The 25,756-nt window shown below is 45.2% G+C and overlaps 4 protein-coding genes across 4 annotated transcripts; 2 read left to right on the forward strand and 2 right to left on the reverse strand.

The window, feature by feature from the left end:
* Positions 1-1,622: 1,622 nt before the first annotated feature.
* LOC101775748 (polygalacturonase QRT3) lies at positions 1,623-4,912 on the forward strand. Its single transcript, XM_004976729.3, has 3 exons — positions 1,623-1,871; positions 1,944-2,400; positions 3,428-4,912. Exons 2-3 carry the CDS (start codon positions 2,170-2,172, stop codon positions 4,652-4,654), a joined length of 1,458 nt encoding a protein of 485 aa, XP_004976786.1. The 5' UTR covers positions 1,623-1,871; positions 1,944-2,169; the 3' UTR covers positions 4,655-4,912.
* A 9,763-nt stretch (positions 4,913-14,675) lies between these two features.
* Positions 14,676-16,442, reverse strand: LOC101776147. Its single transcript, XM_004976730.4, has 2 exons — positions 15,933-16,442; positions 14,676-15,433 (listed from the first exon to the last, which is right to left on the reverse strand). The coding sequence occupies exons 1-2, from the start codon at positions 16,283-16,285 to the stop codon at positions 14,935-14,937; spliced, it is 852 nt and encodes a 283-aa protein (XP_004976787.1). The 5' UTR covers positions 16,286-16,442; the 3' UTR covers positions 14,676-14,934.
* Positions 16,443-17,438: 996 nt separating this feature from the next.
* Positions 17,439-22,710, reverse strand: LOC101776971 (CCR4-NOT transcription complex subunit 9). Its single transcript, XM_004976732.3, has 10 exons — positions 22,416-22,710; positions 22,105-22,318; positions 20,575-20,646; positions 20,298-20,387; positions 20,123-20,165; positions 19,856-19,962; positions 19,345-19,440; positions 18,413-18,603; positions 18,258-18,327; positions 17,439-18,141 (listed from the first exon to the last, which is right to left on the reverse strand). Exons 2-10 carry the CDS (start codon positions 22,306-22,308, stop codon positions 18,031-18,033), a joined length of 984 nt encoding a protein of 327 aa, XP_004976789.1. The 5' UTR covers positions 22,309-22,318; positions 22,416-22,710; the 3' UTR covers positions 17,439-18,030.
* Positions 22,711-22,961: 251 nt separating this feature from the next.
* Positions 22,962-25,440, forward strand: LOC101776552 (40S ribosomal protein S11). Its single transcript, XM_004976731.4, has 6 exons — positions 22,962-23,116; positions 23,928-23,968; positions 24,053-24,153; positions 24,673-24,817; positions 24,912-25,001; positions 25,157-25,440. The coding sequence occupies exons 1-6, from the start codon at positions 23,105-23,107 to the stop codon at positions 25,251-25,253; spliced, it is 486 nt and encodes a 161-aa protein (XP_004976788.1). The 5' UTR covers positions 22,962-23,104; the 3' UTR covers positions 25,254-25,440.
* Positions 25,441-25,756: the final 316 nt, after the last annotated feature.

The following is a 25,756-nucleotide window of genomic DNA, read 5'->3' on the forward strand; positions in this document are numbered from 1 at the left end:
CTCCAGCGACTCACCAAACCTTCTGACCCTGGGTGGGATTGGGATCGGAGGATGCAGATGAGATGAGATGAGATCAGACGACGCCCGGCCGAACACGAAACCGCCTACCTAGCCCATGACCACCGCGGCAAACCAATCATCGGCCACCGTGCGCGTACGCGTGCGTGCACCGCAGAACCAACCAGCCCCCGGCCGGGAGCAAGCATGGCCCCCCACCCGTCGACGACGCTCGTCGGCATCGCATCTGCGGGCGCGTCTGGACGGGGGCGCCGAGGGTTGCTTTGCTTCCGGAGCGCGGCGATCGACCGATCAAGGAGCCCGGTGGTGATGATAGGGACGCCGGCCAGGGGCGCATCCGTTACGTTATTTCCATCCCCCGCCCGGACAAATCAAACAGCTTGCTAGCGGATGCATGCCAGCTTGGGGATACGCTTGCCAGAGTCCCTGCAGTGGAAACTTCCTGCAGAGGCACCGCCTGCCTGCCCTTTCTCGTTGCCATTCCTTTCACAAGCGTATTTACCCTCGTAACAAAGTTTTGCGTGGTCTGATCCGATCCGATCCGGTGGCCGTAAAGCGAATCGATCGAACCGCAGCAGCAACCCTTCATAAAAGTGTATTTTGTGATTGCGATGCGTTGCGAGCTCAGAGGTGTGCAACTGCAAACTCAATCAGGCGTTATTCTATTAAGGCTGCTCGTCGACCCATCTGCAGCGATCGTGTGTGTTCGCGCAAACCAAGAGCTCTATACAGATCTTCAATACAATTTTTAAGAATTTGTAAAACTAAAGTTAGTTAGTGGTGCTGCGTACGGACGCTTCTTTTTGTTCTGCGATTTTAGGTCCAGCAGAAATATGATGCTTTGTTTGGGGACAGGATCGTGCCGTCCTAAGTGTAAAGCGCAAGCATTTCAGGTTTGTTGGAAAAGAAGATCGTAAGAAAGCAGCCACACACTCACTCCACGCTCCTCTGTGACCTCCACTCACTCCATCACTACCTTTTCCATAAGAAGTCCCAATCAGATCAAGCTAGCCTCCAACGTTAGGGAGCTTTCTTTCTCTGTTGCAGCGCTCATTGGCTCAATGCCGGTGCAGCAAATGCAGGCAGCTTTTATTCATCTCTGAACTTGCTATTCAGTAACAATCTCCACATGCATGCAGCATATTCCACCGTGTTAAAAAAGAAAAGATTACATCAGATGAGATGATGGTGTGCCCCTGCAAGAAATTCTGAGCATCTCATCAAGCAATGAGGTGAGGGAATAAGGGAAGAAAGGAAGGGAGAGCACGCTGATGCAGAGCACCCAAGGAAAGGAAAGGAAAGGTCGAAAGGAAGGGGGAAGGATCAAAGGAGACGGGGGGAAAGATTGTGAAAGCAAGGGCCGCCGGCACGGCAGGCAACCAAAGCCAAGCAGACGCACTGACGCACCAAAGCAACTTTCCTCGGGCTCTTTCCTCCGATCCGATTAAACAAACAGGGCACCCAACACAACACACCAAGAAGCAGGTGCACTGCACAACCATCCTCCACTGTGCTTCTAGAACCCAGATCCGCGCGGCTCCGGTGATTCTTCGTACACGCGTCCGGTGCAGGGCCCGCCGGGGTTAATCTAGTCTGCTAATCACCTTGACGCCAAGAGTTACCGTTGGCAAAAAGTTAATTCCGGCCTGCTCCAACCACCGTCCATCCGTCCGTGATTACAATTCGATGTCGTCCCGTCCGCGCTGGAGAGGGAGTTGGCAGGAACGAGGGCGGGATTGAATCGACTCGTCAAGCAATTATCGAAGCCTCCGTGCCTTTTCCCCCCCGCTTCGCTTTCGGTCGGGCTCCGCCGTTGAAGCACAATGACGAGTGTGACCCCTTCAACCAGCCTTGTAACCATCGCAACGCAAGCTTAACCTGTATATATAACTCTCTATCCTCTCTTAATCTCTTCCTCTGTGCAGCCCAGGTGCCTGTAATGACCCCACACGCACACCTCTCAAAGGCAAAGCATTGGCATTCCAGCAGCAAGGGGGCAGAGGCGTGGTGCCAGTGCCACAGATAAAGAGGGAGGGGGAAAAGAGAGATAGGTGAGGAGGCCTGGACGCCATTGATGTCGTAGCAGAGAGGTCAGGTCAAGTCAGTCTCCTGTATAGCCACAAGAAACCAGGAGAGGCCGAGGAAGCAACTATGGAGCCTGCGAGGCGGGGAGGAAGAGGAGCCATGCTGCCGCTCCTCGGCGCTCTGCTTCTTGCATTGGCCGCCGGTGTGAGCGCGTGGCCTCACGACGGCGCCGTCGGCCATGGCGCCGTTGGCTTTGCCTCCGGGGCCGGCGGGGAGCGGCGGTACAGGGATCTCGCGCAGCGGAGGATGGAGAGCGTCAGATCTTCCTTCGGGGCGACGAGGAGAGATTTGGCAACGGTAAGCACGCGCTCAAAGCCGTACCAGCATGATTATCTTTCATTCTCATCACTTCAACAGTAGCGCAGTTCATGTGTTCATCGCTCCTACCGTCCGATTTTTTTTAAAAAAAAACAGAAAAAGAAAGAAGAAGTTGCTGCTACGGTCCAAAGTCCTTTCCCCTTGCGGCAATGAGTTTTTTAATGGGCAGTTGGTAGTTCTCGTACACTTCCGTCCATTTGCTCTGATCGTCGTCTTGAAGGCGCAGTTGTTAGGCTCCAGTTGTACGGCCACTAGTAATTAGAGAGAGTCAGAGAGAGATGTCGGCTTGCTTTGCAGTTAAGCTTTTCACATTGCTCTTCTCATCTTCTGCAGTACTACGCTTAAAAAGCAACGATTTTTTACCACCAAATGGAGCTTTGTCACCCAGCTTTCCCACCGTCTCCTTTTCTGCCGGAGGTCGCTGTCGACGATCCTCCCAAGCCTTCCTGGAGAGATTGCCTCTCGCCAACTGCTAGAATATACTCAAACGTCAAGCTCATCAGCCAACTACTCGAGCGAAGTACGCATAGAAAACTCTCTGCTGCACACGCTGTAGGACTGTAAGAGCACGATGAGTCCCCGGAGCCGTTGGACTGGATTCACCCCTCTGCATTCTGCAATACTTCAACTGCAATTGTGCGTCAGGTTCTTGACTGCAAAAAGCCCATGACGCCATCTGGAATTCTGAATCTACCGACATTTGGCACCAACCCTGAATTTCTCATGCGATTTTCGTCAGAAACGTTTGGTATGCTTGCATTTACCCGGCACCAGCAGCAACACCAACTTTTTCCAGCTCCCTTTCCATCTCCGGCACAGCACTGCTCGCGCCGCGCCAACCACTAACTGCCCCACACCTACGACGCGACACGGGCGCCCACCAGAACGCCAGATGCTCTGCAGCTACTCGTGCTCGCCGTGATCGCGACGCACGATTGGCGCTCCGGCGCGGCGCACTGGTCAGTGTAACGTTCTGACGTGTCACCACGCTGCGTGTTGGGTGCAGGCCTCGGCGGGCGCGCGGGTGTACCACGTGACGGACTACGGGGCGGACCCCACGGGCGCCGCCGACGCGACGGACGCGATCAACAAGGCCATCGCCGACGCGTTCCGGGCGCCGTCCAACGCCACCATGACCGGCGGCATCCCGGACCTCGGCGGCGCGGAGGTGCACCTCGACGGCGGCACGTACCTCGTCAAGGCGCCCCTCACGCTGCCGGCCTCCGGCGGCGGCAACTTCCGGATCCACGGCGGGTCGCTGCGGGCCTCCGACGACTTCCCGACGGACCGCTACCTGATCGAGCTCTCCGCCAAGGGCAGCTCCCGGAGCTACGACTACGAGTACGCCACGCTGCGCGACCTGATGCTGGACTGCAACTACCGCGGTGGTGGCGTGTCGTTGGTGAACTCGCTCCGCGTCGGCATCGACAACCTCTACGTCGTCCACTTCAACTCCGACGGCGTCGCGGTGAGCGGCGGCCACGAGACGATGATCCGGAACAGCTTCCTGGGCCAGCACATGACGGCCGGGAGCGACCCCGGGGAGCGGCGGTTCACGGGCACGGGCATCCGGCTCGACGGCAACGACAACTCCGTCACCGACGTCGTCATCTTCTCCGCGGCGACGGGGATCATGGTGACCCGGCCAGCCAACTCCATCTCTGGCGTGCACTGCTACAACAAGGCCACCGGGTTCGGCGGCATGGGGATCTACTTCAAGAGCCCCGGGCTGACGCAGGCGTGGATCAGCAACTGCTACATGGACTACACCAGCATCGTGGCCGAGGACCCCGTGCTGCTCCACGTGTCGGGCTCCTTCTTCCTCGGCGACGCCAACGTCGTGCTCAAGGCCGTCAACGGCGTCGCCAGGGGCGTCCAGGTTGTCGGCAACATCTTCAGCGGCCGGGACAAGGGCGTCGACATCGTCCAGCTGGACGGCAAGTTCGCCACGGTGGATCAAGTGTACGTGCAGCAGAACTCGGCGACGGGGATGGCGGTGAAATCCACGGCGGCGCGCGGGTCGGCGGAGGGGAACGGGAGCTCGTGGACGGTGGACTTCGCGGACGTGCTGCTGTTCCCGGACCGTATCGGCCACGTGCAGTACTCGCTCGTCGCCGGCAACGAGTTCCCGGGGCACACGCTCCGGAACGTCTCCGGCAACCAGGTCGTCGTCGCCACGGACAAGGCCGTCTCGGCCACCGTCCACGTGCTCGTCGACCAGAACACCAACTGAGAGATAGTGTGCGTGCGTGCGTGCCTGCTGCTGCCTGCTCGCGAGACTGCTGCGAGCAAGGCGTGATTCATTCGTTTCCTCCTCCTTCTTCTTATCCTTACAAGATTCAGCCATTCATGTTATGTCGTCACTCGTCAGGGATCCAAGTCGTTCGATCGAGAAAAATGCTCCAGAATGGATCATTTTTTGCTGTCTGAAATGAAATGTCTCAAAAGCTTTGAGCGTAATGCATGGCTTGACCAGCCACTTAAACTTGCACGACAATTCTGAAATGATCTGTGGGGGAAATAAGGTACTTTCTGAAATATAGGTGACATGATCCATACATGGTCCCGGACTCCTGGTGTGTTTTCTGGTCACCTGTCGTTCTCAAATGTACCAGAAAATGGCTCTCGAATCATGCATGCTACGGATCGAGTAATCATTTTCTCCATTCTGATTCAGAGAAGTGGCCCGGGAACAAAGCGCTGAAAGTAAGATGCCATTCAAAGTTTCCAAAGCGCAACGAGTAGCTCACCTGCTTTCCCGTCTAATTTTCAATCCGTTCACACCGGTCGGTTCTTGATGCTAAATTTTTCAAGGCTACGGTGGCTTACTTTTCTGCAGTTCAACTGCCAATATTTCGGCCCGTTTATTTCGCCTACATTTCCAATTCCACAAGATATGGCTTCGAGTTGTTTACCAGCTTTCTCCATGTCCCTTGATCTTCTCATTCAGAGAATCAGAAAATTATGTTGATGGATAGTCGCAAATCATGCAATCATTGCTAATGAAAGACAAGTTCTCAATTCCAATCCCCAAGTCACCGACACGCCATAAGAATCTAAAGGACCTTGAGCTGAGTTTTGCCAACTGCTAGTCAGTCAGTAATTGCAGTTTTTCTTTTACAGTTTCTATCCTTTTCTCAACTCCACAAAAGTCTGAGCAAACCCATGGTCCAATCTTCTGTCACCATGTGATGTGGCTTCTGGAAAATCTGAACCACATCAGCATGATTCCTGGTCCCTAATCCAACACCATTATTTTGTTGAGACCACAGATAAATCACTGTAACTATGCAAAATACTTGTCAGATTGCTCAGTGAAGAATAGATAAACTATAATTTAACATCTGATTAAAGGTCTAACAAGAAGTTAAGGCTTGACTACGAGATCAAGTTCAGAATATTTGACCGCCGAGTCACCTAAGTCTAACAAGAAGATTTCTTCCATAAGAGATCTAGAAAATAGGACAAGGAGCAACTAATTATATCCTAGTAGTCCATTAACCCGTGCGGGTAACCCGTGCTCCCGCACGGGTTAATGTTTTTAAGAAGCTATTGTATTTGAAAATTATTTAGAAATTAAACTTGTAGCTAATAATCAAAATTGATTACCTACTACTCTCTTATTTTTTCAATACGTCAACATAATACTTATATAGATATGTACCTATCTTTATCCAGTTGTAATTGATTTTTAATTAATAATTACTCTATGCATTTTTTCATTCATATTCATACTTTTTCCATTTTGTATCGCACCTCTAATCCTCCATACATTATGTTTAGCATACAAATCAATATTTTTCATCGATTCCTCACATACATATATAAATGGTCTAAATGGTGACGCTGATCATGTATATATACTTTAACTTAGTATTTTTATATTAACAATGACATAAATAGGTAATTTAGAATCATATATTAGTTTACTTTTTGATATTTATGTATGATGCACATGAAGATAATTAGATTAAGATTTAGGTGTTTAATTTAGGTTATTTTTAATAACAACATACTTGGGTAATATAGATAAAATTTTAGAATGATATTTTAAGTTATTCTTTATAATAATATGTATTAGTAAATTGGATGAAGATTATGGGGTTCTTTAGATTATTTTTTATAATAGCTGAGCTCAGTAATTTAGATATAGGTTTAAAGTTCATTTTTGAATATTTTCACAATGATAATGGTGGGTAACTTTTTAGAAAGTATAATAGATCAATGGCTATGATTATCTGAGTTTACAGGATTGGTGTTTGATATTTTGATTTTTATGAGAATTTATCTCTTTTTTCTAGGTTGTCTCATGGGAACTAATGCGGAGTCTCCAATGTAAAAAAGGAACTACATTGCTAAAAAATATTACCACAAGCTACCTCTCGTTTATTAGATATTTGAACACAATACTTATATAGATATATACTTATTATCTTCATCCAATTGTAATATATTTTAGTTAGTAATTACTCTATAATATTTTCATACACATTTATAATCTTTAACTTTTCACTTTGCATCGCAGGTATGCGCTTAAATTTGTTTAATGAACCATAAGTTTGTGATACAATTTTAACATAGAAATCTATATTCTCGTCACTTGCTCTATATCTTTATAAATGGTGACACACATTATACGCTTAATTATCATATCATATACCAATAGTGCAAGATATAGACGATTTAGAATAATATATTGCTGTATATTTTTAATTAAGGTTATTTGATTCAAACGTAGGGTTATCATGTTATTTAATAATGGCACGTGTGAGTAATATAGATGCAAATTTAATGGGTTACTTTAAGTAAAAGTGGTGGGCAATTCGGTTGCAAATTAGGAGGTTATTTTAAATATTGTTTATAATGGCATAAGTGGGTAATTTTTAAGATTAGGGGGTTACTTTAGTAAGATTTTATATAATGGCAGAGGTGGGTAATTTGTATATAGATTTAGGGGGTTACTTTAGGCTATTTTCATAATGGCATAGGTGGGTAATTTTTTAGAAAACATAATAGATCCAATGGCTATGATGATTTGAATCTGTCGATTGATGGTCGGATGTTTTTCTTTTTTTATGAGAATTTCTAGGATTTTCTCTTTAAGTGTCCACCTAGGAATCCTAGGTGGCTTCATCTGGAGGTTTCAAAAGGAACCTCCAATTAGTAATAGTAAGATATCCCACACCTTTCTACTAACATTCGTCTGCCATTCCATTACGGACATAAGGACTAGTTTGCCCTGGTAGTTGAGCCTCTGAGCATTGAAAAATTAAAGACGAAACCTGATTGGAGTTTGAGATCACACCAAACGTCACAAGTCAACTAAGCTCATAAGGGGAAGCACCCACAAAATGACTGGAGGTCAAACGTTTTGGAGAAAAAAATGATTTTAGTAGAAGAATTGAAGTGAAAAGTATTTGATGAATATTTGTTAAGGTGGCTAGCACTCCAACAGAAAAAGTTCCCAAATTACTAAACCTTGTAGTTTGCAAACCGTGTTATTTTTGCGGCAGAACATTTATGCTGAACATTCCGATCATCTAGCCTGATAGGTGTTCACTTTCAGAAGCAATTTCAGCTGTTCGCATTTTTCAGGAGCGATTGGGCGGGGAGTGTTGAAAAAGTAGCGTTACTTGTTAGAAAGTTCTAGAAGAATATAGAAATGGTGAGAGACTAGCATTGCGATGCTTCATGATGAAGTATAGAATTCTCCATGCATGATAGGAAAATGGATTAACATGAGAAAACTTTAGAGTTGGAAATTTGTACAAGAAAAGTGTGGAATGTGCCATATGGCAACATTTCCTTGGTCATGTACTCCTATAAATAGGGTGCTCTCCACCTCTAAGTAGCCATAACAAGTACGAGCCATTTTAAGGTGGCATATGAAGAGTGACATGCCATTTTATGGCATGACCGTATGAGTATAGAGTGGTAGGGGTAGTCACATAAAGCGTGAGTCTTGTATCAAGTTGTTACAAATAATAAATGTTTGAGTTTCTTCATAGTGAGTTGGTCTCTTAGTATTGGTTTTCGACATCATATAGAACTAGCTAAATATTGTGTGTATAACATAACAAAATGGTAAATATTAACTTTTGGCGAGACTAAACAAGTACCAGAAACTTCAGACATTGAAGTATGGTACCCATGAATATACTAGTGGGCACAAAGAAGAAATCTTATATATCAATGCTCGAGTCTTAAGAAATTATATTATATTGGTCAAAAAGAAAAATCAAATAATATAGACATTCGGAAAATGATCAGAATGCCTTACATGAAACATACAACTCAAATACCTCATATTTCTTGAACCATCGGACGGATCCAACGCCTTCGCGACTGCGCTTTGCCTCGACACAAGCTTCGCGATGGTGCCACACATCCTCCGACTTGACGCCGTCTGGCCACACCGGACTTGCCCCCCTCCCCCGTTTTGAGGCCAAACCGGTCAAGCCCATTCGCAGTGTGACTCAATCCGGTTTTGAGGTCAAACTGGTCAAACCTTCTTGCATGCCTTGCAAGGCGTGACTCACCGATGTCGACGCGTGTACGGCCTCCGCCAAGCCTTCGATGCCTCTAACTCTTTCGCTCCCGCTCCCAGGCCACCTACTCGACTCACCTCCGTTTCGCTTGACTCAACCGACGCCGTCTCCATCCCGTGTACTCTTGCTCTTCCGTACATCATGGCAATCGCCTATGACTCCACCCAGACTCCTCGGGTCCCTCAGTCCAAGCCTGCTCCTATCCACCGTTCACAGCTCTAGTACATAAGCATGAACCTTTCGCTTAACTTTCACCTCATGCTGTCGACCACCATGTCGCATCCTACACCTGTACATCACAAAGCCAAGAGGTACAATACACAAGATCTATTTTACACAAACACCACAACACAACGCACACAACATAACACCTCTGGTTAGCTGTTAGCATAATCATGCACATATGAAATATGGACTCAACCGGTAAAAGTCTCAAATCACTTGATAAATTACTCATCACAAATAGACCAAGGCATATCTTAACTTGATCTCTCAGGATCCCACTGAGTGTCGTAAGTCAACAAGGGTGATAAGTGAATCACCCACCCAATGACCGGAGGTCAAACGTTTTGGAAAAAAATGATTTTAGCAGAAGAATTGAAGTGAAAAGTATCGTATCAATATTTGCTAAGGAGGCAACACTCAAACTGAAAAAACTCGCAAACTACAAAACTCTGTGCTTTTGCAAACCCTCTTTTCTTATTTTTGCGGTGGAACATTTATGCTCCCATCATTTTAGCATGATAGGCTTCACTTTCAGAAGCTATTTCAGTGGTGCACATTTTTCAAGGGCACTAATCAATTCAAAGAACAATACCAAGCTTGAACCTCAAACCAAACGACGAAATGAGTCAGTTTAATTATTGACCTTCAGGAAATTTATCAGTTGCTTCAGGAAATTTAGCAACTATCAGTTGCTGATGAGTTTATTATCCAGATTTTTCTTCTGTTACATTTACCTTCTCCGATCCACATGCTATGTGTACGATTCAGTGGTTGGTTACGGATCACATAGGGAGCGTTTGCTTTCCTTACTCGGTCCTGTATTGCCTTGCTGAGCGAGGCTACCGAGCAGGCGCTCCCGCTTGGTTCCCTTGCCTGAGTGTCTTGGGATTTGTGCGAGCAAGATTTAGCTTGCTCCTGTGGGAGAGCTAAATCGGCTCGCCCGCCCGGCAAGCTCCTCGTTGCTCGCGCCGCCAAGGCGAGGCAAAGCAAGGTGAGCAGGCAACGGAAGCAAACACGCCCAGATTCCCTAAAAAGAAGAACATGACCCAATCGAGATATGCTCACGTCCGGTTCACACGAAAGGGCCCATGGGCTTGGACGCTTCAATCTCTGAATGGGCTGGCCCGAGGGTCCAAAATGGCCTACCTGCACCTCCTTCCACTTCCACAGTTCCCTCCCTCAGCCGCCGGCCGCCGCCAATCTCTCCTCCCTGTTACAAACGATTGGTAATATAAACGACGAAGAATAGTAGATCCAACACAGTAGATATGAGATTTTAACGTGAAAAACCCTTCCAGGGAGGAAGAGGAAAAACCACGAACGCCAGCCAACAAATCTTCACTATATCGGGTGAGGTTACAAACGTCCAGGATTTACAACTTTTCGACTCATCCCAAACCAACTTTTCGACTCATCCCAAACCAACGGCTTACAGGAGGTATATAAAAAGGTGAAACCCTAATAGGTGACGATGTTCATACGAGTGTTGGACAGCATGCAACGAGCCTTCGAGATGATGGTTCTATTCATGCGCTCAGCCACACCATTCTGTTGGGGAGTGTATGGGATGGTGTGGTGCCTGACAATGCCTTCCTTCCTGCAGTAATCATTAAAAGCATCCAAATAGAATTCACTGCCATTGTCAGTACGAAGCAATTTTACTTTCTTTTCAGTTTGCCTTTCTATCATAACTTTCCACTCTTTAAAAGTAGCAAAAGTATCATCTTTATTTTTCAGATAGTAAGGCTACACTTTTCTAGAGTAATCATCAATAATGGTAAGCATATAACGAGCACCACCATAAGAGGGCTTACGAGATGGCCCCCACAAATCAGCATGTAAGTGTACCTTTGGTGGTGTGAACGGAGGCATTGAATTTTACCCTCTTGTGCTTACCAAAAACACAATGCTCACAGAACTTCATCTTCCCCAGAGTGCAGCCATCCAACATCCAACAGGTCTCTCTTGATCAATTCTGCCATACCATGTTCACTCATGTGCCCAAGACGCATATGCCACAGATTAGTCTTACTTGGTTCATCGTTAGAAACAGTAGCAGCGGTAACAGAACCATGTAAAGTACTCTCTCTAAAAACATATAACCTTGCAGAATTCATATCACCTATCATATGCATGAGAGAACCTTTTGGTACCTTACCCACTCCACCTGAATCGGAGTATTTGTACCCCTCGGCATCAAATGTGCTAAGGGAGATGAGATTTCTAGCCATCCTCGGTACGTGTCTCACATCTTTGAGCATGCGTATCATGCCATCATGCATCTTGATCTGAACAGAGCCAATGCCCACGATCTCATGTGGGTTGTCATCTCCCATACGCACGACATCTCCATTACGCACAGACTCGTAAGAACTGAACCAATCTCTGTTAGAGCATATATGAAATGAGCATGCAAAATCAAGTATCCATTCATCATGACCAGCAACACAACCAGCAAAAACAATGAGACAGTCTGTTGAATCAAATTATCAGCGCCGGAGATAACAGAGGACTTACCATCACCATCGGATTTATTTTTCGGTTGATACATACCGTTCCTTTTCTCCTTATACTGCAGCTTCCAACAGTCGTCGATGACATGAGTTTTTTTTTCTTACAATACCCGCAGAATATCCCTCTGGATTTCAAACGGCCTCTACCGTTCTTGCTCTTGTCTCGATTATTGTTGTTATTGTTGTAGGTTTTCTGCTCGGGCCTACCTCTAACCTGCAACGCTTCACCCTTGGATGACGACACGTCAGACTGAACAATACCTTTCATCTTCTCCCTCATCTGGAGGGCGTCATATACTTCCGCAAGAGTTAGTTCATCATGGCTTAATAGTACGGTGTCTCGAAAATTTGTAAACGAACTAGGCAGTGAGCATAACAGTAGAAGACCTAAATCTTCATCATCATATTTTACCTCCATCGACACTAGGTCGGCAACGATCTCCTTAAAGATTGATAAGTGGTTCATCACCGAACCACCTTCTTGCAGCTTGTGCGAAACAACTTCATCTTCATGTGCATCTTAATGGTTAGATCCTTAGACATGCAGATCGATTCTAGCTTGAGCCAAAGTTCTACGACAGTTTTCTCCTGCAGCACTTCTTGCAAAATATCATTAGATAGATGAAATTGAATCATAGACAGAGCCTTACGGTCCTTCCACTTCTCATTAGCGGTCCATGACTTCTGCGGTTTGCTTCCGAAACCATCCAACTCCTCATCAAGATCCGAAGATTGCGCCAGAACTGCACGCATGTTGACTTTCCATAGTGAAAATCTCATCTTGTAGTCCAGTAGCGGTAGATCAAACTTCATCGATGCTATTGCGGAACCCTAATCTGAAACCAGGCTCTGTTACCATTTGTTACAAACGATAGGCAATATAAATGATGAAGAACAGCAGATCCAACACAGGAGACACGAGATTTTAATGTGGAAAACCCTTCCAAGGAGGAAGAGAAAAACCACGGGCGCCAGCCAACAAATTTTCACTATATCGGATGAGGTTACAAACGTTGGGGATTTACAACTTTTCGACTCATCCCAAACCGGCAGCTTACAGGAGGTATATAAAGAGGTGAAACCCTAGGTGACGATGTTCGCTTCGGCCCAAGCCTACCGGCAACGAGTCTCGCTTCGCTCCATCCGAAGTCAGCCTTTATCGGTATATAACTGAATTTGGATCATAACTCAACACTCCCTCCGGCCGACGTCCAGCTCTCCGGTGATTGCCAATCTCCAACCCCTGTCTCCCAATGTACTGCTTTAGTCTGCTAGTTTGATCCTGTTAATCTCGCAGACTCTCATATCCGACTCTGGTAAAATTCCCTGAGCTCGATGGTCGTTACGAGTTCATATTCATACTGCACAATCGGAAATGCCAAAGCTACCGCGCATGGAGTCACATGGATACAAACCTGAGAGGACAGGCGGAGGTCACAGCCACTGCCTGATGAAGGAACATGCCCATTGCCCTCGATTGATCCATGCTTAGGGCCCGTTTCGGCGTTTCATCCATTCTGACAGAAAAGGGATGGCCCGGGACTGAAAATCTGAAATTAACATTCAGAAAAGTAGCTCGCCCGCTTTTTCTGGCTGTTTTCCAACCCGTTTGCAATCGTACCGGTCATTTCTTGATTCTAAATTTTCAATGCTATTGTGTGCTATCTCTTCATCTCCTTATAAATCCTTTTCAGGTACTCTGGAAGCCTGGATGTAGGTTTTGACACGGTAGTTTGTTAGCTTTGGCAGCTTTCAGCATATGTGCCCTATCTCTTGATCTCCTCGTCCAGAGATAATCAAATGGACGGTTTGCTTTGATTCTGAATTTTTCCATTTGCTGGTCAGTCAGTAATTGCAGCTATTCTCAAGTCTACAAAAGTCTAAGCAATTCCATGAGCCATTTTTCCGTCCTTTTTAGTGCACTGACTAATGAGCAATGTGGAACCCGTCCTGTTCAGAACTTCAGATCATGGAATTGTTATTTTGTACAAGTCAAGGCCTGATGGTATAGTTCAGTTCATATTATCTGGCTGGTGAGTCACCAGTCTGACGATTGACTATACTCCTCCCATATATGAGATGTAGAAACTGGGGTCTTGTGGCAACTGATATGAATCCTGGAGCAGATCAAACAGTTATCTACCGAGATCTGCACGCTGCGATAGCGTGTCATCAGGAGTTCAGGACTAGTCTGCTTGAACAGTTTGGGAAGGGAGTTGTAGTGGACAAACCTTGTTGGGAGATTTTCATCGATCGTACTGATTGTTGTTGGTCAACCAATTTGTGACAATATAAGGCGCCCACCAATGATTTGCAGCCAAGCATTATCGAAAAGGAAATGAATTGAGACGGAGAATTTATGGGAAAAGTACCTAAGCAAATAAAGGCAAGTAATGTGTCGTACAGTACTTCAATCCGACATGTCGGCCGATCATTTACGCTAATCATAGCTTCAATCTAACTCGAAAGAGACAGGATTAAAGAATGATGTTCCAATGAAAGGTGGGAACCTGTTAGGTTTTCACTTTCAGAAGCGATTTCAGTGGATGCATTTTTGCAGGCGCACCAATTGAGAATCCTTTGATAGATTCTTCGCCGTTTGGAAGCAAACTTAGTGCATGCAATCTTTCTGATGGAGACATTCAGAATCAGTCGACATAAGTTACAGTAGAATTTCTGTTATGGCCTGTGATAGTCCAGCGAAACTATTTCTTAGCAGAAATCTACAGCAAGTAGCAACATGCCGGTGCAGCGACCAGTAAGCCTAAAAATATGAGTTCCCAGAAATCCTACCTACCCTACAAATATGATCACATAAACCAAACTTCACTATTTCACTCCGAGTCACAGGATGTGATAAAATCATTTCTGAACTATCAGCTACACCTAATATGAATCCTCACACCTGTTAATAGTCCAGTCTGTCTGATCAGACTGATTCCCTGATAATTGAGCAACCAGTAAAGAATACTGCAAACATAGCAAGTTTTAAGAAGCGTGTATCGCCCAAAATCCATGGATCTCACAAGACATAATCTGTGAAAGCACTATCCCAGAATGTGAGAAGGGTGTTCGAATATAGCCATCTAGTATGTGTTTTATCTAAATTTGCTGTTCTAGAGCTACAGTATACAGAGAGATATTAGTAGTATTGTCATTCATGTACCAACATTCTATACATTTCCCCTAGGAACTACCAAGCAACTAGTCCTGGAGCTCATTCCATCCTATGAACAAGTGATTAGACCTCCAATGCCAATGCCACTGGAACTCTGGCCTTCCCATTCCACAGCTTCCACCACAGATTCGTAAAGCTTTGTCCATGAGCAACCATCACCTGTCCCAACAACATCCCAAAATGTCAAATTTGGGCTCGGCGGGCATGTGGCAACTACCATGTCAGCAATGCTGCCAACGTTTGCGACTGATCGTGGGAAGTCCAATGCCAAGTTATCGACTTTGTGTTCATAGATTTTCCCGTTCCTGTCAACCTTGTACCTCGACGTGCCACTGAAGCAGCCATATGATTCCCAGGGGACACGCGGGGTGCCCCACAGCTCCCACCGGACGACTATGGAGTTCTCTGTCAGTTGCCAAATGCGCGATACGTCAAGCCCAATTTCTCTGAATAGTAGGCGCCCATGGAATCTAAGTGCCCAGAAGATAGTCTTGTAATTGTCAATCCCTTGGAAAGTGTTCAGTGGGTCGGTAAATGTGATGTCTTCACTGCGATACATGTAAAAGAAATTTCAATCTCCATTTGTACATGAATAAGCATGCCTACAAAGAATTAAGTTTGCAAGAGAAGCAATTTATGCAAGCCTAGCGTTCTTCTCAGACATAAGTAATATAAACCGGTTGTTCATCTATTGATTCAATCATCATAATTGCACATGATAAATTATAAGTTCTGAAAGGCTAATACATGACTGTAATCCTTCACTTCTACAATCGTGATGGCATCACTTAAAAATCGCTATCATTTTTTCATGATTGGCCATTATGTAAGCACAGAGTGACCAATACCCGCACAATTTCTACGTTTGACCTTAATTAGCTTGAAATACCGAGCTATAGCTAGCAGCAAATGAATTTCTCCATGATCAATAATCACCAAACTAGCAAATCCACTTCATACTACATGCATATTGATCGATTGTCAAAGGCCTAATCCAAAATTAACTGAAATAGCAACACGAAAGAAAGCATGCCTCTTTTTACTCACCGATAGATATCGTAGTTGGGTTCCCGGAAGAAGACGTCGGGCAGGTCCTCTCGCAGCGTTCGCACCGCCGTCCCAAGATTGAGGTAAAAATCTGACCTTTGCGGGTCCCCGCCGCCCTTGCCCCGGTTCTTGGTCGCCGTGGACTTGGCCGACGGGACGGCTGCTTGCTGTGAGGCGCTGAGCAGGAGCAGGAGACTGAGGTGGCCCGGGGTCGCGGCCTGCGCCGCGCCGGAGCCTGAGCCGTGGATCTTGCCGCCGCCGCCGTGGCCTGGCAAGGCCAGCTGGGGCTTGAGGAGGGGACTCGGGGGCAGCTTGCAGGACGGCGTGGTGAGCTTGGGAAGGAGGAACGCCATGGCTTCCTGCTCCTCGCTCTTTCGATTTTTCTGGTCGCCTCTGCTTCGTCTACGAGCCTCGGTGTCCCATGGAGAAGCTTCCAAATCCAACGGGGGCTGCGTTCTTGGGAGCTTGCGTTCGTTTGTGCTGAGAAGGGGAGGGGGATTTGAGTGGCTCTGAAAGCTGCAGCAAGCCTGTGGGAGGAAAGATTGCAATTGTTGTGAGTCACTGGTCCCACGTGGTGTAGTAGTCCGGTTTTTCGTCTTTTCTTTTTCTTTCCTGTTTCAATTCATCTTTTTTTTAAGCCCGCATTTCCATCAGACACTCTCACGACACATTAAAAATCACCTAATGCAACATCAACGGTCACTGTTTATAATATGAAAAATAATGTGTAAAAATAACTACGTCGTTCGACCCTAGGATAGAAAATTTCCATTGCAACATGAACATTAGATTTCATGCAACATTCATTATGAAATAAAATAATAGTTGCAACATCAATACTTAACTATTGCAACATATGTCGGTACGTAGCATTACCTTTTTTAGCAAATATAAATATCGTATGATACTTTTTTTCCTAAATTAATAGTACCAATGCAAAATGCTAATATGCGAGTGTGGGTGAAGTACCGTCCAAGCACTTAGACACGTCACAACCGTTTAATAGTCCAGGGATTATTCTTCTTGTTTGTGCACTGTTTAGGCCATTCACAGTTAGTCCAATAATATGTGAACGCTATCAAAAAATCTTTAAAAGAATATAGTAAAATATTAAATTTTAGTAGTGTAACTTATGCATATAAAACTAAATGGAGCGAGTAGTATGTGTCTATTATCAATGTGCACATAACCATCCTAATCTCCCATTCAATGCCCAATGGCATTTAATGGGACACCACCATTAGAGAAGAACACAAGAAAACATGTTTGCCACTTAACTCTTTTCATAAAAAAACATGCCCATTTTAACATGCTAATTAAACTTCACCTCTCCGGTTAAATAAAATTAATCTCATCAAGTATATAAGTTTCAAACTAAAAGGTTTAAATCCAGATGAGAAGATTACTAGGATCTCTTTGGATGCAAGATGAATCGAAGTGCCATGATATTTGTAGAATTTCACTGAACATGATATTTGGCATAGGTCCCAAACATACTCGTCAAAATGGCATATTGGAATTTTGAATATATTACTGGAGCGATTAAATTGCTCGGTACCCCTATGGAAACAAAAAATGGTGCTATGTTCTCTGCACAAATTAGGATCCGTCTACCTTAACACACGACTACTTAAAAAAAAACAGAAATCAACCATACCATATGTTGGTCTACTAAACAGGAAAAATAAAGCACATTCATACAATCATACTTCTCGCTGGTATGCTTTTTCTTAAGGCATCATCTGAAAGCAATTCAAGTTCTCAACCCATCAGCAGAGAGAGAAAGCTTCACGTAATGGGGTTCTTCCTCTTTGTTCTCAGGTTCTGAACTGTCAAAGCAAAAGCGTTCCGGTGCAAGCACAGAAGAGGAGCAGCCAGCTGTGCTTATTTCCCACAGCGTTACATGATAAGAGCACACCAGCTTAACCGCTTATGGTAGTACCACGCAACAATCCTTCTTTTTTGTTTAACCCCGGCAGAAAGTTAGACTACACCATACTAAGTTTCTTCTGGACAGCGGACAGATCTTCTCTAGTTGCAATTCACTGTGAGGTGGTGTATTATTGTTGTGAATTGCAACGACTAGACTGCTTCATCTTTATATGCCCATCATGTGATCCAGGCCTGGCTGAGGAGCTCCTCCCATGCCTCCTCCGCCTGTCACATTATGAAGAAGCTGTTGTAGCCAACGCCTTGTAGCTGGGTCATCCTGTGTTCACAGTACGCCAATAGTTAGTATTTCTTGAGACATTTACTTTGCAAACCATCCACTAGGGTAGAGCGCTTTAATGAATTGGTGATAGCTGACGTAAGAGTCCGACTCACCCTAAGACAGTTATTGAATGTCCCATCTTTGAGCATGTCAGGAAGGCAGCTTTGCAATGCAGCACAGGCCCTGCATTAAGAGGGGAAGTTCAAAAACCCACAGCGTTTGGAGAAATGTGTAAAATAACTTCGCATAATACAATGATAGCACGAACCTGGGATTATCTGACAGCCTAAGGTAGCAACGAATGATGTGCTTCAGCAACCTTGTGGAGGGTTGATCAGCAAGTGAAACAACCATGTTAGCTAAGACACTGCCTACAGCAAAGAAACGCTCAGCAGTGGCGCAGATGTAGCGCAGTCCAACATCATCTAGGAGAATCTTTTGAACGATGAAGGTTGCCACCTGCAAATGCATACAGTAAAGCCTTTCAATCTCAAGCAAGTTGGGGTAGGCTAGAGATCGAACACATCAAGGGCCACCACCAACAAGGATATAAAAGTAAAACTTAGTGATCTATGTTTTAATACATGTAAAATTTTATAACTCACATATCATCAAATAAGAATAAACTACAAAAACTTAAATATTGATCTAAACCATTCAAACACAATAGAAAAAGAGAAATACATAGCCCACACCAAGGACCTGTTGCTAGACACTCGTCTAAGTTAGTGACAGAGTGATGGCAATAAACGTAGTTGAATATGAGTTTGCATGGTCCACGGGACATACTTCAGCCTTAAAATTTAGCATTAAATTCCACCACCAAAAGATGCTTAGGCTATGCTCAAATTCAAATATCCTTTGCAGGGGACTGTAACAGAACAGTAGGTTCAAGTGATAAAAGTTGGCCACTGAAAATTTAGCAGCATAGGTCATAGGACAGACTGAATGGCCAAACAGATTTTCAAGTTCCTTGTACAATTCACCTTTTAGGCTTATGAATTTTAATTCGGTTAGGCTTATCAGAGAGAACACTGGCACAGGACAAGAAGATTCTAGAGATAACTGATGGTAGTGAAGTAGTAGTGCTCCAGAAAAACTTCAGACACATACTTAAAAACCTATTACACCTTTGCCAGTGCTAAGCAGAAGAAACAAACGCTGATATTTGAACGAGAATTGAGTTGGCTTGCTACATACAGTTTTTGATAACTCACTGCCCATCTCCATGGTTCGCAAGCAGAGAGGAATTATTTCAGTTTGCAGCAAAAAGCTGATGACTTCAGTATCATCAACCTGCATTACCACAAAAAAAGAAGAAGAAAATTCTCATTAACAGAATTAGTATTTTTTAGAGCAAGTAAGGACTATGTATTTGGACAAAATGAAGAGAACACCACAAAAGGTAGTAATATGTTGTTGCTATATGATAAATTGACAATACAAAACACCTCAATGCAACAAATAACAAAGCTGCCATTTGTCTTGTACTTGTGATTTGTCTCAGGTTAGTACTGAAGTTAAACTGAGTGCATTGTATTGTGCTAATTACATAGCAGCTTAAGAGAACTACATGAATCTTCACTGATGATCATATTGCAGAATTAGTAAAACAGATCTGTTTATCATATAGCATGCACCTATCTAGTGCTGGAGGCAGAGGCATTATAATGGATTCACTAGTTCAGGTAAACTTCCAAGCACAAATTACCTTGACAAGAGCACCAATGACACCCAAGCTAGTGAGCCTTAAGTACTCAAAAGGCCTTGTTTTGCTGGTAGTATTCAGAAACGGGTACAGGTACAGTGGAATATGAGCTGAAATGAACAAATTTGTTGTCAATAATAGTTACAACATACATATCAAAATATACGTATGTGTGAGTGAGACAATGAGGAAAGGAGACAGTGGCTAGGACTAATAATGCACCATCATCAGTTCATTCAAACTATGTTATGCAAGGGCATGACTTGTTACCATTTAAGAAAAGGATCCTCGTCTCAGGGTGCGATGCGACACACTGCAATGGTCAGACAAAGTCGAAAGAAGTAAAACAACAAAGGTATGCCATAATTCTATGTGCTCCCTCTACAGTAGCAGCAACCAGCAGCCAAAAAATTGAACTATAATCCCCTTAGCTGAAGAAGCTTACCTGCAGAAGTGCAAGAGCGTTGCAAACTCGGTTTGATGCACCGGGTGAAAGTGTTGGAGGTGAAAGTGAAGGGTAGATAGACACGATCTCCTATATATTTTTCCAGGTTACAAAGCATAACATGTTAGAAAGATTGGCTTAAACAGAATAAGTTGCACAATAACAGATTCATCACAGGGACACAACAAAAGGTGTAAAGTATCCTCAAACATAGCTTCCAGTCCTTTGTGATTACAAGCATCCAAATCCTATCAGGGCCAGCCGGCCAGGAACATACCTGGAGTAGCGCAGCAATTGTGCCAAACGAGTGCCACAGCAGCGGGGCAAGATCTTGAAATATCTCTCTTTTCTGGAAAAAGGGTACATTTAGATATTTAGTTTTGCCTTGCAAATGTCATTTCATGTTAGCCACTGAATGTACAAATCTACGATCATTCAATTTCAGATCATTTAAGAACCCATTCACTAGACAAGAAATGGACCCTAGCTCAACTAGTTAACACCGATAACATAAAGGTACTACATATCTGAAGCCACTTATTGGGGCATCCATTCATAGCTAGCAACCAAGCTATTAATTTTGCAATAGCAACACAAGTAAGAAAGTATGTACAAGCTAATAATAGCGAACCGATTCTACAACTAAATAAATGTGCCTCATAACAGAAATCTTGAACCATTGCTGGCCATGATACTGCTTATAAGCTGAGGCCTAGATCAAAATTCAAGACATCTAGCTAAAGCTGAAGCCTTTATATCAAGAAAAGCAATCAGAAAATAATCAAAACCAAAATAAAGTAGGCTATTCAATACGACAAAACTGCATAATGTAACTAGGGTGACAAAACTGCATAACGTCACAAGGGCCAAATAATGTCCTAAAAAATATCCCGGAGTCAGACAGCTGTACATGTGTTGGATAACAAGTGGAATCTGGCATGTCCAAAAATGTTTTGCCAAGTGGGACACCTGAACCTGAGCATGACTCCAGCCCTCACCAGTAACGGATTAACACTAAGTACAGCAGTTACTCAGACACCCGTGTCCTCAAAAACTTGGCTGATTAGGACAGCCGTACGAGTGTCAGATACTTAATGGTATTTGGCAATGTCAAAAAATGTTTTGCCAAGTCGGACACCTGCAGCTGAGTATGACTACACCTCACACCTGTAACAGAGTAACACTAAGGCCAGCAGTTACTTAGACAACCTTGGCTGATCTGGACAGCCATACGCGTGCCGGATACTGACTGGTATTTGGCAATGCCCAAAAATGTTTTGCCAAGTTGGACACCAATACCTGAATATGACTCTAGACCTCACTCATAATGGAGTAATACTAAGTGCGGCAGTTATTTGGACACTCATATCCTGAAACCTTGGCTGATTCGGACAGCCGAATACGTGTCAGATACTGAGTGATATTTGGCAATGTCCAAAAATGTTTTGCCAAGTCGGACACCTGCGTACAACTCCATCCTGCACCCGCGATGGAGTAACACTAACGGCGACAGTTACTCGAATACCCATGCCCTCGAAACTCTGCTGATTCAGACAGCCACATGCGTGTCAGATTCCAAGTGATATTTGGCAATGTCCAAAAAGATTTTGCCAAGTTGGATACCTACTATGCCTGAGCATGACTCTACCCTGCACAAGCATAATTCACAAGCACAAACCGAATTCCACAAAATTCCATAAAAAATCAACCAAAGATAACTCCCACACAAATCCAACTGATAACTTAGAGATCACTATGCACAAATCACTCCCCACTAGGGGAGCACTACAAGAGCTGCGGAGGGAACCTTGGAGAGCTCAAGCAGCGCGTTCTCGCGCAGTTCAGGGTCGCAGAGTTCCAGCACCAGCTGCTCCGCTGACGCCATCTTCTTATCCTTAGCCGCCTGGCCCAGGGCGGGGCCGCCGCTGCTCCCGGCCACCGGGGAGGGAGACGGCGGTGAGGCCCCGGCGAACGAGGGGGGAATGGTGAGGGTAGCCTGCAGGTTCGCCATCTCACTTCAACTGCGAAGCAAACATCGATCACCACGAATTACTCACAAATCTCCAGCACAAAACGAATCAGGGGAAGCGAATCAATCGAATCGAACGCATGACTCACCAATCCGAGGAACCAATCGAATTTCAGATGGATCTTCACTCCGCCAGGCTCACCTCCCAGCCTCGGCGGCTCACCGGCGCGGAGGCTGAGGCTGCTTCAACCCGAAATGGACCCCCCAACCAGTCCCACCACGAGCGACGTGCGGCGCCACTCCAGAAACCCTCCGGTCAGGTCTCTACGGGCGCATCGAGCAGGCGAAGGAGGAGGAGGTCAGGAGGATGAGGCGACGAACGACGGCGAGCCGGCGATATGTAGGAGACGGACGGGAGGGGAACGGAGGGAGACGCCGAGCAGGCCGAGCAGATCTCCTGTGGCCTTTGGCTGCGCAACGGACGGCTGAGATTAGACGGTTGGTGGGATCGGACAGTGCAGCGAGCGCGCAGGGTCTGAACAGGTACCAGTGGTGGCGTCACTGCGAACGGACGGTATAGTAACTGAAAATTAGCGGGCCAGGCCGGAAGACATGGGCCGTGGAAATATCAGGCCGTCTGGGCCGTGCAAAATTTTGAGCTAAGGGCACGTAGCGCAAGAATGCAGGGGTGTTTCTGCAAATTCCGAGCGAACCCCGCTGCGCTATAAGACAGCTCCCTAGGGTTTCCGCCGCGCCGCCACTTCCTTCCGAGTCTCAGCTCCGCACCCCCTTGCGCGCCGCCGCCGCCGCATCGCAGCTCGACGCCCACCGCGCAGCCATGGCGGAACAGGTAACGCGCTCCTTCCCGCGCTTCTTCGCGTGTACCTCTGCTCTTCGTCGCTCGCCGTCACTCGCTCGGGCCAGTTCGATATGCGATGCGCATTCGCGTTGATAGGTTGAGTTGCTCTGATCTGGTCTTGTCCCGTGCGCTGGTGCCTGCGGCTGCTCGTGTGTTTGGTTTGTCGCGATCTATCGATTCGATCTTATTGATCGACCGCAAGCCTGCATTTTTGTGTGTGTGATTGCGCATCGGTGAAGTCTTTCACTAGTATTCTAGTGATGCAATCCTTAATCAGGTCTTGCTGTTCGCTGCGGATTTGTAGTTTAAAGCCCCACGAACTTGATGAGGCTTCGGGATTTGGGTTGGACTAGATGCGGTAGGTTTTGTACTGGCACTTGCAAATCTCACTTATCATTTTGTAATGTTGGGGCGCTGCTGGTTACTAGTAGTTAGAGAGACATGGTCATTCTGTTACTAGTAAACTGTAACCAAATTGAACTTGATAAGATGTTGTAACAAATTTTGATTACTGCAGTATCTTTGTATGCAGTTTTTTGAACTCCCAGTCCTACCTGTGCCATATGGATGGTCTAGTGTCAGTTTTACTCTTATTTCTTTGTGCACTACTTATAGTTTCTTTGTGCGCTACGATGTGATGCATTTATAACAGTGTTATCATGCACGCTTATTTTAGATCATAACAATTACTCTATTAGTTAGGGATTTTGCGATTTTTCATTTATTCCTTTGTATATGCAGTTTCAATAGTTTGCCGCTAGTTGTGTCATAGTTCTAATGTTTGCATCTACCCATTTTCCAGACTGAGAAGGCATTCCTCAAGCAGCCTAAGGTTTTCCTCAGGTGAGCGCCTATTGTCCCTTCCATGCTTTCTATTTTCCATGAGCTATATGCATTTCTTAACAGAAATTTTCTGCTTATTTGCAGCACAAAGAAATCTGGCAAGGGTAAGAAGCCTGGCAAGGGAGGTAACCGCTTCTGGAAGAGCATTGGCCTTGGTTTCAAGACCCCCAGGGAAGCAATTGAAGGTATACTTGATTCTTTCTTTTGTACGTCTATCTTCAGAGTCTTACTATTTTGAAGGTGGTCATTGTTGTTCTTTTGTTCCTCTATCTTCAGAGTCTTAGTATTTTGAAGGTGGTCATTGTTGTTTTAGATAGTGAAGGACAGGAGGTGGTCTCTGTTCTGTTAAATATATTGTCTATTGCTACAGGAAGAATTGCAGATCTAATAAATTCTTAATGTAGCTCCATATTTCATTTGCTAATCTGGAAAACAACACTGGGTCATGATCCCAAGTACTATGCACCTGAATCATTGATATTCGAGATAGTTCTGCATAAGTGGTGGCCTTCACAACAATCTTCTGTTTTAAATGATTTTTCTATTGCTACTGATAGGATAACTAGCTCCAAATTTCATTTGCTAATTCAGAAAACAATGGAGCAGTAATATTGAGTTCTATGAGGCACATGAAAGTAATGCATTGATGGATGTCCGATACACTTGCAAGTGTTAACAGATGTTTAATTTCTGTTCTCATATAGGGACCTACATTGACAAGAAGTGCCCATTCACCGGAACTGTTTCTATCAGAGGAAGAATTATTGCTGGAACATGCCACAGCGCTAAGATGAACAGAACCATCATTGTTCGCAGGAATTACCTCCACTTTGTTAAGAAATACCAGAGGTAAGCCAACTGTTTGTGGAACCTAGATTCTTGTCTTCTCTTCCAAGTGGAATTCTATTTCTCTAATACATTAGGTGACTGTATGGCCTTGCAGGTACGAGAAGAGGCACTCCAACATCCCAGCTCACATCTCCCCGTGCTTCCGTGTCAAGGAGGGTGACCATGTCATCATTGGCCAGTGCAGGTAAATACTTGAGCTCTCACCACTTGGTAGATCACTTGTGATGCCCACCTTGCTTGGTTTGCTGAGCTCAATAATGTGAGTTCTACATTAGGATTCCAACATTCACCGATGTAATATTGTTCATTGCTGAAGTGTTAGTTCTGCACTGTGAACAGGCCTCTGTCCAAAACTGTGAGGTTCAACGTCGTCAAGGTCATCCCAGCTGGAACCACTGGCGGTGCCGGCGGGAAGAAGGCCTTCACCGCGGCCTGAGCTTTAGACTATGTTCCATGAGTAGTCTATAGAATGATGTCTTTTTGCTTGAAATTCCTGCTAGGCTGGTGTTTTCGACTATGGTTTGGAGATTGTTCCCCGTCCGAATGGAGTCCTATCATCTGAACATGTTACTCTTTATGGAATCCTGTCGTGCAAAGTTTTGTTATGATCTGTTCGTTTCCCCTCTGATGCTGTGGCATTGCTGCAATGCTTTTCTCTGCGTCTGGAGATATCCTTGTCATTGTGCAAGAACAACACTCTTTCGCACCGGGCCGTCATTGTTTATGCAGACTACCAATCTATCTGGTGATGCATCCCTGCTGCAGCAAGTAAAGCTTGTTTGCCACGTAGAAAACAGGCATATCATAACTGTGATAGAAGCATGAGTCGCAGAGTTGAGCAAGGTGCCACTTCTCTCCACGTCCTGGACGGGTCAGGATCCAGAATGATAGACTACAGTGCAGCAGGTCCTACGCTGCCACTTTGGCTCATTGTTCTTG

This window comes from Setaria italica, chromosome VII (assembly GCF_000263155.2).
Source record: "Setaria italica strain Yugu1 chromosome VII, Setaria_italica_v2.0, whole genome shotgun sequence".
Classification (NCBI taxonomy): Eukaryota; Viridiplantae; Streptophyta; class Magnoliopsida; order Poales; family Poaceae; genus Setaria; species Setaria italica.

Excerpts from the sequence above, each read along its gene's own strand:
- LOC101776971 (XM_004976732.3), bottom strand. The coding sequence starts at position 22,308 with ATGGCGAACCTGCAGGCTACCCTCACCATTCCCCCCTCGTTCGCCGGG. Across the intron at positions 20,388-20,574 it reads CAATTGCTGCGCTACTCCAG|GAGATCGTGTCTATCTACCC; the intron begins GTATGTTCCTGG and ends AAAAATATATAG. Across the intron at positions 20,166-20,297 it reads ACGCTCTTGCACTTCTGCAG|TGTGTCGCATCGCACCCTGA; the intron begins GTAAGCTTCTTC and ends TGACCATTGCAG.
- LOC101775748 (XM_004976729.3), top strand. The coding sequence starts at position 2,170 with ATGGAGCCTGCGAGGCGGGGAGGAAGAGGAGCCATGCTGCCGCTCCTC. Across the intron at positions 2,401-3,427 it reads CGAGGAGAGATTTGGCAACG|GCCTCGGCGGGCGCGCGGGT; the intron begins GTAAGCACGCGC and ends TGTTGGGTGCAG.
- LOC101776552 (XM_004976731.4), top strand. Across the intron at positions 24,154-24,672 it reads CCCCAGGGAAGCAATTGAAG|GGACCTACATTGACAAGAAG; the intron begins GTATACTTGATT and ends GTTCTCATATAG. Across the intron at positions 25,002-25,156 it reads GTCATCATTGGCCAGTGCAG|GCCTCTGTCCAAAACTGTGA; the intron begins GTAAATACTTGA and ends CACTGTGAACAG.
- LOC101776147 (XM_004976730.4), bottom strand. The coding sequence starts at position 16,285 with ATGGCGTTCCTCCTTCCCAAGCTCACCACGCCGTCCTGCAAGCTGCCC. Across the intron at positions 15,434-15,932 it reads CCCAACTACGATATCTATCG|TGAAGACATCACATTTACCG; the intron begins GTGAGTAAAAAG and ends CATGTATCGCAG.